At 32.0% G+C, this 15381-nt stretch overlaps 1 protein-coding gene across 4 annotated transcripts in view; it reads left to right on the top strand.

The window, feature by feature from the left end:
* The window catches only part of LOC138175884 (protein PHTF2), a 184162-nt gene extending 170833 nt beyond the window's left edge, over positions 1-13329 (top strand). For all 4 annotated transcript variants that reach the window (XM_069106529.1, XM_069106527.1, XM_069106530.1 and 1 more), the window contains 3 exons: positions 533-628; positions 9757-9882; positions 10824-13329. In XM_069106529.1, the coding sequence (XP_068962630.1) occupies positions 533-628; positions 9757-9882; positions 10824-10844 (243 nt within the window). In that variant the 3' untranslated portion in view covers positions 10845-13329. The remainder of the gene's footprint in view (positions 1-532; positions 629-9756; positions 9883-10823) is intronic.
* Positions 13330-15381: the final 2052 nt, after the last annotated feature.

Raw genomic sequence — 15381 nt, 5'->3', positions numbered from 1 at the left:
ACTTGCCCAAGGTCACACAGCTAGTTTTTTTGTGTGGGTCCTCCCGACTCTGGGGCCGGTGCTTTACTCACTGGGCCACCTAGCCGCCCCTATCAGATACTTTTTACATGTATAGTCTCATTTAATATCACAATTCTCTGTTATGTAGCACTGATATTTTATCTTCATTTTATAGGTGAAGAAACAAAAGCTCAATTTCCCAAAGCACATGACTAGTATATGGTATAGCAGGTACTAGATCCATGGTTTTCTGACTGTTAAACTTGTGCTCATTCTGCCATATTGTACCATAAAGAATGACTATTTTGCTTGATGGGTTTCTGAAGATGGATTTCATATCTACATTGATAGAACATATTTTTAAGTCAGAAAACCTAAACTAGTTTATTGACTTTAGTGCCAGTAAAACCTTATTTATTCTTTTACTATATGTGATTCTGTGAAGTAGACTCATTTTAAAGTTAATTCATGATTTTGTCTTTTTTTTAAAAAATGTTGTATAAAGTGGTGTTTAATTGGTCCTTTTTGTTAGATAAACCTGTACTTGAAAATGGAGAAGAAACCTAATAAGAAGGAGGAACTGACACTAGTTAATAATGTCTTGAAACTTGCTACTAAATTATTGAAGGTAAGAATAAAATTGAAATTAGAGTATAACATAGATCTGCATGTGGTGGTATTATTTTGCATCTTGTTTAGTTTTCTTCCACTTTTCATCTTGATTCATAGCCCTTAAAGTCTTCAAAATATTTTTAGTTTGTTTTTGAGCATATTCATATAATTTGTATGCCTTGTTAAAGAAATCTCTACTATCTCATAGTTTATCGTCATTAAAAATATATAATTGCTAGGATCTGAACTTAGATGTTGAAAATAAAGAAAATTCCTTCTTGATTTTTTCATTTCATATTTATTAGAACAACATAAATTCAGCTTAAAAGGATATGTAGTTATCACAATGCATATACTAATGCAGTACAAAGAGTGTGTTGAGTAAGAGATAACTCTAGGTTTTAACCTCACTTGTGTCACTCTGCCCAAAGCCATTTGGAGACTTGCAGATTACTTTAACTTTCCTGAACCTCAGTTTCATCATAAGCAAAATGATAGTGAAATACTCTTTATGATGATAGAGTATATTAAGTATAACTTATAGAGACATAGATGAGACTTACATGAAGACAGCTCCAAAATTATTTTTAACAGTTTGAGAGAAGTCATATAAAAACATTTTCTGCTTATGCATAGGTCAAACAAGCTAACTTTGATATTTAATTCCATGCAAATTGGTTATTTCATAGAATTAGATAAAGTTATATCCATTCATTTTTCCATACAAATTTTAAAAGTACGAGGAAATTTCAAGGAGATTTGTGTTCTTGTTGGGTGTTTTTCCATCGATGCTGATTACAACTCATTTCAAATTCTCTTCTTTTTTGTGGATTACAGTGGAGCCTGGGGCCTTCGGTTAGTTTTCTCTTTTTTCTCACTATATAAAACTAGCTCATTTTTTTTCTTTCTGGGCACATTTTCCTGTGGGATTTCATGTGTAATGTGTTGTAGCTATTGGTACACATCACGTGTTCCTCCAATTGCCCTCTGAGTGATCTTCAGCTTCATTTGTTTGGAGATTATAGCATAGGGTCCAGAGAGTCAAGAACTATAGGGGGAAAAATTAAAATAGAGAAATAGACCAAGGGAATAGAATCAAGAACCTGATGATTATTTAATAAATGTTTGACAAACTCACTAAGGAATAGAATTAATTTAGTTTGACAAATATTTATTTAGTACCTACTGTGTGCAAAGCACTAAGATACAAAGGCTAAAGTGAAAGTCTCAGTATTAAAATACTACTAAATAAAATCTGAGAAAACTGGATCGCTATATGACCAAAAAAGGGCTTAGATACACACCACAGTAAATACTTAATCAGAGCAGTGATCTAAATTTGAGGGGGGAAAATTAAACACCTTGTATAAAAAGAAATAATATAGCTTCAGCTATAGAAAAGAGGGATTCTTTTATCACATTAAAAGTAAGAAATCATTAGAGATGAAATTGTACAACAAAAACATTATGTCTAAAGGAAAAGAAACATCGGAAAGAATGCTTGCAGTAAATTCATTGGATAAAGTCAGTGTGGCTTAGGGAAAAGACAGTTGGACTTGGAGTCAGGAAGGCTTGGCTTCCAAGTTTTGCCTTTAACATATTGGCTATGTGACCCTAGTAGGCAGCTCTCTAACAACAGTTGATTGTATATTATAGAATTCTATGATTGTAGAATAGTTGCTGCTATGCATTGGTATAGAAAATTTCTTGATCAGGAGAAGTTCCCTATTCCAATGAACTCATAGGTCCAACATCTAGAATCCATGAGGAATAGGCTCATAATTATAAAATTGTCCCCCTGTGTAGCATTGATCAAAGGACAGGACCGAAAAAGGAAATATGAACTGTTTACTATTTGAAATAGTGCTCAAGTTCCATAATCATCATAGAAGTGAAATCAAGACAATTGTAAGGAACACATTTTTGTTTCCACTGTAATGGAATATCTTTTTTTGAAATTATAAAGTTTCATGTTGTTGGGGCTTTGGTGAAGCAGGCATTGGTGAACGTTGAGTAGTGTAAACATTATAAAGAATATGGCTATATATATAATAAAGGATCCCCAGACTGATCATACCTTTGGACCCAGCAATGTTATTGCTAACATCCTGTATCAAAAATATCATAAAATAACTTTTTTTGTTGTTAAAAGAAAAACCACTAAGTTATAATAGCAAAATATTGAATAATGCTTAACCAGATTAAAAATTTAAATTATGTTAATGTATAAACTTAAAGCATAAAGAAAATATGGAAGGTCCTGTATGAAGTGATACAGATTATTTCTATAAATATATATTTTCATAGCTATTTTTCTGAAGAAAGAATGAAGCAAAACAGTATCATGGTGGTAGAATTTTAGTAATAGAAGGAGACACAGCAAAAGCATCCTATTTTCTGGGTTGTTTTCTTTTTTTAAAATAAGTTTTTATTGATATTTTCATTTTCTCACATAATCAGTTATTCCAAGTATCTCTCTCCCTCTGTCTCCTTTTCCTAGAAAGTCATCCCATGAAACATAGTATATATTGGAGAGGAAAAAAAATCAACACAATTGATCAATGCATTAAAAAAGTTCAAAACCATGTGCAGTGTGTAATATCTATTGACCGCCCCCCTCCATAAAAGGGTGGGTTGGGGGAGTATTGTCTCATTTCTTTATTTGACCCTGCTTAAGAATTATAATTTTGTTACATTTACTTTTGATGTTTTTTGGGTATGTCATTGTTTTTCCATTTACTCTGTTGTTGTTATTGTGTGAATTGCTTTCTTGGCTCTACTTCCATTTGCATCAGTTCCCATAGATCTTTTCCTTCTTTGTATTCATCACATATATCATTTCTTATGACACAGTAATATTCCATTATATACATAGAACACAGTTTGTTTAGCTACTCTCCACTTGAATGGCATCTACTTTGTTTTCAATTCTTAACTATTATAAAAAGTGTTCAGTCTTAATAGTTCAGAATATATATGGGAACTTTCTTCTTATAGGTGACTTCCTTGGGTTTTAAGCCCAATAATGGAGTCTGTAGATCTATGAGTATGATCATTTTAATCATTCCATTTGCACAATTCCAAATTGCTTTTCAAAATAATGGTGCCATTTCACAGTTCAATAGCAGTGTAATTAGTGTGGCTGCACTTCCAAAGGCCTTTTATCATTGACTGCTGCCATTTTTCATCATTTTTGCCAATTTTCACGGTGACGTAGAACCTCAGGGTTATTTTGATTTGCATTTGCTATTGGTGATTTAGAGTATTCTTTCATGTGATTTTAAATACTTCTTAGTCTAGATGTGCTAATTCTGTCATTGCAGAAGTTTTTTAGTTTGAAGTAATCAAAATTATCTATCTTTTGAAATTGCCTCTATCTCTTGTTTCATTAACAGTACAACTCCTACCTCTATCTGTGCTGTTTCTCTTGCAATTTTTTTTAACATTCTATTTAGGTTGCATATCTATTTAGAATCTGTTGTGGAATATGGTAGGATATCGTAGGATATTGGCCTAAGTCTAATTTCTGCTAAATTGTTTTTCCAGAAATTTTTAAAATTTTAATTAGGTGTTTTAGCCTAGGCAGTTTGTGTTTTCCATCTTACCAAATACTGTGCTTTTGAGCTATCTACATTTTTTAATCAATACCATATGATTTTGATGATTGCTACTTTATGGTATAGTTTGAAAGTACTTTCCCGTTTCATTCCTACTTTCATTGTTTCCCTTGATAGTCTACTCTAGATCTTTTGTTTTTCCAAATGAATTTTGTTATTTTATGAAGTTCTGTAAAGTATCTTGGTGATTTTAGTATAGCATTAAAAGCGTACATTAATTTTTGTAGCATTATAATTTTTATTATATTGATAAGGCCTATATTCCTCTACCTATTTAAATTGCTCTTTATTTCTTTAAGGAGGAAGGATCACTTTGTAATTGAATCTGTACAAGCCTTTAGTGTGCTTTGGGAGGTTGATTCCCAGATATTTTGTGCATTTTGTAATTAGTTGGAATGGAATTTCCCTTTCTATTATTGCTTCTTCTATTATTATTACATAAAAATATTGGTGACTTTTGAGATTTTGGAACCTGCAGTGTTGCTAAAGGCACAAATTGTCTCAATTAGTATCTTTGATGATTGCCTAGGATTTTCCAAGTAAATGATCATATAAATCATCAGTGGATAGGGATCTCCTCTTTACCTATCTTAATGCCTTTAATTTCATTCTCTTGTCTTATTGCTGTATTTCTGGAACTATGTAAAATAATAATGGGGAGAGTGGTTATCCTTACTTGATTCCCTGTTTATTGGAACAAGTTCTAGTGTATCCCCATTTCTTCTAATGCTTATTTTTGGTTTTCGATAGATGCAAATTTTTTAGCATAAAAGAAGTGTAGTACTTTGTCAAACACCTGTTAAGGTGATCATGTGGTTTTAGATGTTTTGGTTTTTATTATGATCAATTATGCTTGCATCACAGTATAAATTCCACTTCATCATTATGAATGATTTCTTGGATAAATCACTGAAGTCTGACAGAATTTTATTTAAAATTTCTGAGTCAATGTTCATAAATGATATTGACCTTTAATTTTATGTTTTAAATTTTCCTGACTTGGGTATTAGTACTCTATTTGTTTCTAGTAAGGTGCTTTCTTTTTTAATTTCTGAAACTGATGAAGTGTAGGTGCTAATCATTCTTTTAAAAGTTTGATATAGTTCCTTCTATGAGTCCATCAGGACTAGGAGATGTTTTTCTTTGATTATTCCATTACTATTTCCTTTTTCTGAGTTTGGATTATTTAAGATATCTATCTGGTCCTCTATTTTGGTATTTTTATATTTTTGAAGGGATTCTTCTGGGTTTGGTTTTTATTTATTTATTTTGTTAGTATGTAACTGTGTATAAAATGTTCTGATTATTCATTTTATTTCTTCTGGTTTTGCTATAATTTCACCTAGCTCATTTACTATTTTATTGATGTGATTTTCTACTCGCTTCTTTGTAATCGGATTAGGTAAAGGTTTATGAATTTTATTAATATTTTCTAATTATTATAATGTAATTATAATAATCTATTTTTAAACTTTTAATTTTCTTTTTCACTTCTTAGAGGTTTTATTGCTTTAAATTTATCTATTCCTCTTTTGGACTGGGTTACCAATTTTTAAAAATGTATATTCAACTCATTAACCTTCTTATTTGTTTTATCAATGTATGTTTCTGAGGTATGATTTCTTTTCCCCTGAGGATCATGTTAACTGCATCCTAGAAACTGTTGTATGTAGTTTCATCATCATTGTTTATTTTACACAGTTATTAATCATGGCTATGATTTGTTCTTTAACCTACTCTTTAGTTAGGGTTTTATTGTTGAGTTTTCATTTGGGTTTGTATCTTTTTGTTTTTTCTTCCTGAACCAATTACTGTTTTTAATGGGTTATGGTCTATAAAGGTATATATTAACGATTTTTGCCTTTTTGCATTTGCTTCTGATATCTTTGTGTCCTATCATATGATTAGTGTTTTAAAAGTCCCACATGGTGCCAAGAAGTATGTATGTTCTTTTGCTACCCCACTTAGAAGATGACATAAATCTTTTGACTCTAGTTTGTACAGCAATTTTTCTTATTCAGTTCTGTATTTTCTCTTCTGTTTATTTGTTAGTCTTATCCAAAACAGAGAGAGATATTAAAAGCTCCTTTTACTATTGTGTTACTGTCCATGTCTTTTTAGAGCCCAGATGTTTCTTTATGAATTTGTATGCTAAGGCATTTAATCATTTAAGTTTATTACTGTAACAGTTAAAATTAAGGTAGACAGTGGCACAAAATTCCAGCATGATCAATTTTTTAGTAAAGTGTGAATTTACCAATAAATAAGATCTCAGCTTCCCTAGCTAAGAACTTGAATGAGGGGGACAGCTCTCTTTTATAGTTTTGAGGCATATAGAACAAAGAACAAGATGCTGTGATACGGGAACAATTATGATTGGTTTGTGATGGTTTTCCTCCCATTTACTTCCATGGGGGCATATGGACCCAGAGAGGATATTTTGAGGTAAATGGACAGTAACACAAGCCCTTCTAATCTTTCTCTGTTACAAATGGTCTTGACAGCTAAAAGCCAGGGAAAGACAAAAAGAAAATGGTCTCTAGACCATTATCTTTAATGACTTGGTGCAGAACTTTCAAATCAAGTATTTTCAAGTAGGCCAAAACAACATTTTAGAAAGATTATACTGTATGAACAACTTGAGTTTATACTAGAAATGCAAGGATGGCTCATCATAAGGAAGACTACAATATGATAAGCCATATTAATAATATAAATAATACAGACCATATAATTATATTAATAGGTGCTGAAAAAGCCTTTAACCAAATCCAAAAACAATTTGTACTAAAAACAAAACACCAAAAATCATAGGAACAAATGGACCTTCCCTTAAGATAGTAAATAATGTTTAAATCTAAGAACAAATATTACATTTAAAAGAGAAAAGTTAGAGATCTTTCCTATAAGATCAGAGGTGAAGCAAAGATGTACGACTTTGTAATATAATACAGAAAATGAAATGGAAGGTAGCTAGGTTGTGCAGTGAGTAGAAGTTTGAATTCCTCAGACACTTAGGAGCTGTGTGATGCTGAGCAAGTCACTGAATCTCTCTTAGTCTTAATTGCCTTGTCTATAATATAGGGATAATAAGAGCACCTGCCTTACAGGATTATTATATCAAATGAGAGACTATGTTAAAGTACTATATAAATGCTAGCTAAGTGTTAAGTATAGGTAAAGAGGAAATAAAATTATCTCTTTTTGCTGATGACTTAATTTTATACTTAGAAAACTTTAGGGAGTCGACTAAAAACTAAAGAAAATAATACCTTCAGAAATCTGCTGGATATAAGATAAATCACCTAAATCATTAGCATTTCTGTTTATCGCCAACAAAACCCATCCAAATGAACTAGAAAGAAAAACTCCATTCAAAATAACTACAGAAGTTATATGCTTTCTTCCAAGATTCAGTCTCTTTGTAAAAATAAAGATGGACTTAATACAGTTGGAGAAACATTAATTACTCGTGGGTAGGTTAAGCTAACATAATGAAAATGACAGTGCTGTGTAAATTAAATAACTTAATCAGTACTGCATAAGTCAGATTCCCAAAAGAATGTTTTATAGAACTAGAAAAAAATAATATGTGAAGAATCTAATAAGTTATAATGAAAAAAAGAATGGGAAACAGGGTCTCAGAACCAGATCTCAAATTGTGCTACAAAGTAGTTATCATTAAAACAAATTGGAACTGTTTTAAAAAATACAAAGATGAGTACAATAGCTGAGATACCAGCAAACAGACACAAACAAACATAACGCCATATGCCATGCGCTGTAGCACCAATGCCATATTCACGAGGCTAACAATGACGAAATATGCGGGCATGGTTCTCCACCACAAAATATAACAGACTCTCCACAGAGAAGACAGGAGCAAAACACTGAAAGCTGAATCCATCATAGTAGCTAGAAGGTAATACACCATAACACCAGAGAGCCACACCATCCTTTAGCCTTCCCACAAACCAACACGCACAAACATAACTTCCTGCTTGCCTGCCATCCTCTCTCTCCCACTGTCTAGCTGCTCTGACTCCCAGCTTCCTGTGGGCTCTGCTCCACCCTTCAGCAAACTCCTCCCATCACAGACTGCATGTGATTACATTCAGCCTAGTAGGGGGCAGGGAAGTATCTTCGAAGCAGGGAAGGTCTTCAGATTCTCTTAGGCAGGGAAGATCTTTAAATTACCATTACCATTACATACACCCAAAGACCCTAGAAACTGGGATGGAAGGATTCATTATTTGCCAGAAACTCCAGGAGAAACCATATAGCAACTGAACAGACATTATATTTAAACTAATACTTCACAGCGTATGCCAGGATGCTCCCCAGATGGATAACAAGGATCAGATATAAAAAGATCACATCATAAATTAGAGGACCAAGGAAGAAGTTATCTTTTATACCTTTAGATAAAAGAAGGGTTAAAGCTAAAAAAATATTAAAGAGGATTACATAAGATGAAATTGACTATTTTGATTTTATATAAAAAGATCTTCCACAAATAAATCAAATGTAAAAATTAATAAACAAGTAATTGAGAAAAAATCTTTACAAAAACATTTTTTTTTCCTGATAGAGGCCTCATTTTCAAGACATAAACGAAATGAAAGAACCAAATCCATTCTGCAGTAGATAAATAGTAAAAGGCTACAAATAAGCAGTTTTCAAAGGAAGAAATCCAAACTGTCAACAATTATGTATGAAAGTGCTCCACATCATTGAATTAGCTGTGTGGGGTGAGAGTAGGGAGTAAAGACATCAAAGGTTGAAAGCCTGGGTAACAAGAAGAACAGGGATGCTGTCAACAGTAATAAGAAAATTTGAAAGAAGAAAAGATGTTGGTCAAAGTTAAAGAGTTGTTTTGGACATGTTGAGTTTGAGATTCCTGTGGAACATCTAGTTTAAGATATATAAAAGGCAATAGATAATCTTTTAGGATATTCTGAATTGCTACCTTCTTGTGTACTGTTGTCCTTAAAAGATTTTCCATCAAATCTCTTTGCATTTATTAGAATAGTAAATATATTAAATGTTAACATTTGTCATTCAAATAGAAGTAAAGACAAAAGAATTTTTGCTGTTCCTTCCCTGTAACCACTTTCTTTTTCTATTGTTTTGGGATTTTTTTTTCTCTTAAAAAAATAACAACTACATTTCCTTGTTTTAAGTTTAGCCATTTTAATAATCTCTAAATGTGTACACAATAGCAGGTGTTGATTCTTTTAAGCATTGTTAAAGTATTTCAATGTCTTTTGCCTTGAAGTTGTTCAACAGAGGCAGTATGTAAAGAGGACTGGATTTTGAATTGGAGGACTAGGTTCAAATCTAGCCATGTAATCTCAGGCAAGCCATTATGTAAACTCTATGTAACTTAAGTCTCTATGGGTAAAGTGAAAATGATTCTTACAGTTCCTTCCAGCTCTGGCTGTAATCTTATGCCTTTAGAACCTAATTAATTCTAAACTTTGTTATGATGATTTCATTTTAATGATTTCTTTTTCTTTATTGCTAGGAATTGGACAGCCCCTTCAGGTTATATGGGCTTACAATGAATCCGCTGCTTTACAATATAACCCAGGTTGTCATATTGTCTGCTGTTTCTGGTGTTATCAGTGACTTACTTGGATTTAATTTAAAGGTGAAAGCTTGCTAAACATTTTCTTTCTTTAGTACTAGAATGAGTATTGTGACATTTATTTAGCTTTAGACACTCTAAATTTTATACGTATATAGTGCAGTGGAGGCTTTTTTGTGCTCTTGTAGGAGTAAAGAAACTGCCCACTTAATTTCCAGGAATGATATGCATTCTATATTTATAACCCTATAGCAACTAATAATTTGGAGAATTTTTTATAAGAAAGACATTTGTAACACTCCTTCCTCTCCAGTTTTTTTTTTTTGCTAAAATGATGTTATACTTTTAAATTCTCCAGAATATTGCAACCTTTTTTAGAGCCTTTGTTTTTTTTTTTTTATATACCTGTGATTTCATTGGTGTAGGGGACTTTTATGAGGAAACTGTCTCTATCAGTCCAGATCTAGAGCTATTCCTTGGTGTATATAGTATTAGAGAGTTCCTTGGGGGGTACTGAGAGTTTGAAATCTACGTAGAGTTACAGAGCTAGTAGGTGTCAGAGATAGGATTCGAACCCAGGAGTAATGACTCTGAGGTCTTTGTCCATTATGCCCTGCTGTCTCATCATAGAGAGTGCATGATGTAACCATGTACTTAGTACAAATTCCAATATATTTCTGTTACAAGACATAAGGAAACTTCTTATTGTTTTGTTTTAAAAATAGCTCAAAAGTGGGAGGACAGCTAGGTGATGCATTGGATATAGCACTGACCCTGAAGTCAGGAGTATCAGAGTTAAAATCTGACCTCAAGACACTAGCTATGTGACCCTGGGCACGTCACTTAACCCCAATTGCCTCCCCCACCCAAAGTCCCCCAGAATGATTTTATGACCTAGAGAAGTGAGGATGGAGAATGTTAGAGAAAGGTATGACTAATTCTTATTCTATAAATCTGGCTTAATAACTTGAATGGTCTCTGACACTGTATCATTTTCTCTTTAGCTTTGGAAGATCAAATCATGACAATGTCGAGAAAAGGCCTCATCCTGTTTTCTGAAACAAGAGTACTGACTAAGCTGTCTAAAAGCAGTCACTGAATCTGTGCTTCAGAAGCTACAGTCTCCTTAAAGGATGTAGCTTAGAAAATTGAAGTGTTTACATCTGACTGTCTTGTGCAATTGTTATATTTATTTTTACCTTTTCACTGTTTTTACACTTTAGTCTTTATATTTTATTTTCAAACATTGATATACCTAGTTATTGAAAGGGTGATAAAAAACTGATATCCATGTACTTGAGATCCTGGTAATAGTTCATAGTCAGTTACTAATGTAATAGATCCAGAGTATAGAAGTCATTGCTGAGAATTGTTTCCTCAGAGGTAGAATGAACTTGCCTTACTTTAGAAAAAAAACAAAACTTCTTTAGGTTAAACAGTTTATGTTTCTGTAGACACAAAACTGAATACAACTAGCATTCTGATACATTCAGAATGACTTAATTGTTCTGAAAAAGAACCAACTGTAGGTTGACAGAAATAGTTGAATGATTTATTTACTATGTTAGAACACTTTCTAGATCCAGTCAGAGTTTACTCTGTATTTTACATTTGGAGCAATTCCAGGATCTAAACTGATTAAGCTGCAGTTTAAGCACCCTTCAGTATTAATAAATTAATATGGTATTATATAAAACAGGTCAACAAGTGCTCTTTGATGATAAAACTCTTAATAGAGCAATAATTGTAAATGGTTACAATGCTGTAAGGTATTTTGATATAAATTTACTAGTAATAATTGTATTTATTTGAAACACTGGGCTGTTTGCACATCTCCAACTGTGCATGCTCAAAATGTGCACTTTTAAAATTATTACTTTTAATGTGTATCTTTATATGGAATATGCTATAGTGTACTGGGGCATGATATGGTATCCTTTTGAGTGAGGTCTATATGCTCATCTCACAAGTGAAGTGCCTCTTGATTTTACTAAAGTACCTTATGTTTACTCAAGTAAAATAGATTTTCCCCCCCATGGTACACTATAGCATATGCCATTTTATACCACACTCAAGTGAACAATCTAAGGATAAATACCCATAAAGGAAGATATATGTATACACACACATACATCTGTTCTTAGAACCGTATAAAAATTTTTCAGAAAATTGCAGTTTTTAAAAACTCTGCCCTTTTAATTTCATCTGAGATATACACCTCCCTTTCTCATTGAAATAAGGGCTGTTTAGAAGTATAATTTTTCTAGAAAATTGATTTCTCCACAAGTGTCAAATTGAGTACTTTATCTTGTTGGCATATTAGGGAGATGGAGTTAACTTGAAGGTATCTTGTTGAATCTTGATTTAAGATTGTTGTATTTGTATAATCAATTATGACTAACAAATTTTCTGAAAACTGGACATTAGCCCCAAACCAGGACTTGTTTGAAAGAAGTAAAAATACTGTTTGAGACAAGTCCATCATGTTAAATACATTCAAATCCTTATAATTTTTAGGAAGTTCAACATTGTAATTTATAAATCATTCATTGGAGACCAGTATATTTAGTTCGGTATTCACCCAAATCATAACTTCAAATGAGGTATGTGTAAAGAGTAGAACAATGTAGACAACCCTTTGTTCTTATCATTCCATACAATCAGTAGGTTTGGGGTAATTAAGCCTCAAATTGTGTGGTATACACTACTTCTATGTAAAGCAACAAGTAAGTATTTTGAAGAATTTGCCTGTGTACTAATAAGTTTAATAATGACCAAAGTGCATTCTGATTTTTTGAAGGAATGTATTACTGGAGCTTTAAGAACATATTTAGTTTCTCATGTGAAAAATTAGGCTATGTCTGATATGTTTCTTCTTCCTCTGTTGTCTCTTGTTGGAGTTGTTTTTAGGATTTATATTTTATAAACAACTTTTCAAAAATAAGGTACAAACCTACACAGAACTTACATTTTGCACAGAATATATTTTGAGAAAAAAAAGTACAGCATGAGTTCTGTTGGGGGTAAAAGTGAGACTTATATCTCAAAAAACAGCTTTTTATTTCATAATGGAAGTATTTTTGAGAAACTTAAATGGTGAATATACTGATTTAAGAAAGCCTGTTTTAGAATTAAGTTGGGAGATGAGTTATTAACTCCGGTTCACCTCTCAACAACTTTTTATTATTCTGCTGGATTATGTCACTAATGTGGCAGTAAAAGGGCAATAAAAATAATTTGTCATTGGAAGCAATTTTAGCCTGTCAAAGAAGCAGGAAAATGTAAATTGTTGCCATTAAATATGTCATAAATGTAAGGAAATTAAAGAAATTGTTGCACATCCCATAACATAGAAAAAACAGGTCAAAAATAGAGGTAAGTGGAAATGTGGCAGATATCGTGTGTTAATTATCTTTCTGTTTTCTTTTGTTTTTTTGCCACATATATTGTAACTGAAAGTCTGATCAGCAAGTTTAAAATAAAGAAATCTGTGGCTGATGGTATGAAAAATTGGCAGTAATTTTTAAGAACTGATTCTCAACAACTTGCTATGGCTATATGTACATTAACTTGGTAATTGTCATTATTAGGACCAAAGGAATCCCAGTTAGAGTAAGGAGAGAAATCTAAATTCTTTGAGTATAGTATAACAGAATTGGAAGTAACATTTCTGTGAAAGAAAAAGGGATGATATAAATAGAATATAAACTCTAATAAAAGTAATAAAGAAAGAGATAATAGAAGGCTAGAACAGAAGTTAGGAAAGCTTAAAAATAATTGAACACCCTGAAAAAGAAGTAGAGGAAACAAACAAAAAATTCAAATGAGACAGAAGAAATATCAGTAATGTGAAAAGAGAGGAGAAAATGGAAATAACACATAACTACAATAAAACATATCTGGACAGGATAATAGAAAGATAATCTAAAAATCATCAGGCTCTTAGAGCATGGTGAAACAATAACATAAAAATACTCTATTTTAAGAATCAAAATTGATTAATAATAGAATTATTAATTAAAAAAACATTAACAAATCTATAAACTTTAACTTGACACTTCGTACTAACTGTAAATGTGAGATTGATGTCCAGTGGACCGACAAGTTGACATACTACTGTAGGAATTCTCTCCCCTAGCATTCTTGCCATTTGTGCTATAAACAAAACCTGAAGAAAAAGGAAGTTAATAGCTAAAACAAAAGGATAGTTACGGGTTCTTCTTGGAGAGGTAAACAAAGGAATTACAGTAATATGTTTTATTATCCACCCAAAGGCAATGAGAAACAATTTCATGTTTTCATAGGACATTTGGTCATTAAAACGACAAGGTTTGATATACTCTTGTGGAAATTTAATACAAAGTTCTAGAAATGACCTCATGCTATAGGGATTTACATTTAAGTTACAATTTAGGAAGTATTTATCAAAGATATATTCTATGATACTAAATCATAATCAGTTTTATGAATCTTCTAAAATTTGTTAAGAACCTCAAAAACCTACATAGTCTGATAATTGGTTATTTCTTTACAAAAATGGAAATAAGTGAGAATGAGAACTACATTGGAAAACTTGGATCAGGAATAAGGTATGAGAGTCTAAAGATTTGTAGACTACATTAAAACTGCACATGTCTGATCATGAATATTCACTTTGACAATAGAATTGGTAGGTATAATACGTGGTGGGTGCTGAATAGTATTGCAAAACATGAAATGGGTATTTTAACAACACAAAATAACTCATTAATTATCTCTATGTATGCCACTTATTTGTTAGAGCAAAGAAAATTTAATACAAAACAAGAGCAAAGTAAGATTAAACCATACAACTGAACAATTTAATTCTTCCCTATTCAAACAAGGTAGGAATAATGTAAATTTGGTCATGGATGACTGAGACTCTAATGTCATATACGCATTTAATTGCTGTAACAAGGAGATCAAAAGAACAAAAAGTGCCTTAGTCATCAAACACTAGATTTACCAAGCAGAAAAAATACCAAAAACACTTGTTTGAATTATAAAGTTGTGTCTAAAAGCTACATATGAACTTTCATCAATCTCACGAATGCTTAGAAAGGAGTTAGAAATAAAAATTAGCTGAAAGAAAAAGAACAGATTTGGAAGAGAATTTAGAAGTCATCAACTCCCTCATTTTACAGATGAAGAAAATGTAATCTAGTCAGATTAAGTAACTTTCTCAGGATCACAGAGCTAGTAAGAATTTGAAGCAAGATTCAAATGCAGATTTTCTTTATTTCAAGTCTATACATCCCAATTACATTCCAATATACCACTAGACCAAATATACAAAGAAATGCTGGAGTCGACACAATTTTGAGGACTTTGATAGATCAATTCATAAGGAATCTGAAGGAAGAAAAAGTAACAAAGGGGTGAAAAGAAAGGAATCACACCATATTAGTATCACCCCCTGGCCCCAGGACTAAGAAAGGCAACTATTGACAAATGTCTACTTTCCCATTTATGTAAAATATTTATGAAAATCATCTGTACCCACATTGAAAGCATATGTGATGAAGGTATTAGTAGGGAAAA

The sequence above is a fragment of the Petaurus breviceps genome, unplaced genomic scaffold (assembly GCF_028583685.1).
Source record: "Petaurus breviceps papuanus isolate PSGF00001 unplaced genomic scaffold, PetGlider_PUasm1.0 79, whole genome shotgun sequence".
Lineage (NCBI taxonomy): Eukaryota > Metazoa > Chordata > Mammalia > Diprotodontia > Petauridae > Petaurus > Petaurus breviceps.
This window is presented reverse-complemented; position numbering and strand designations above follow the sequence as displayed.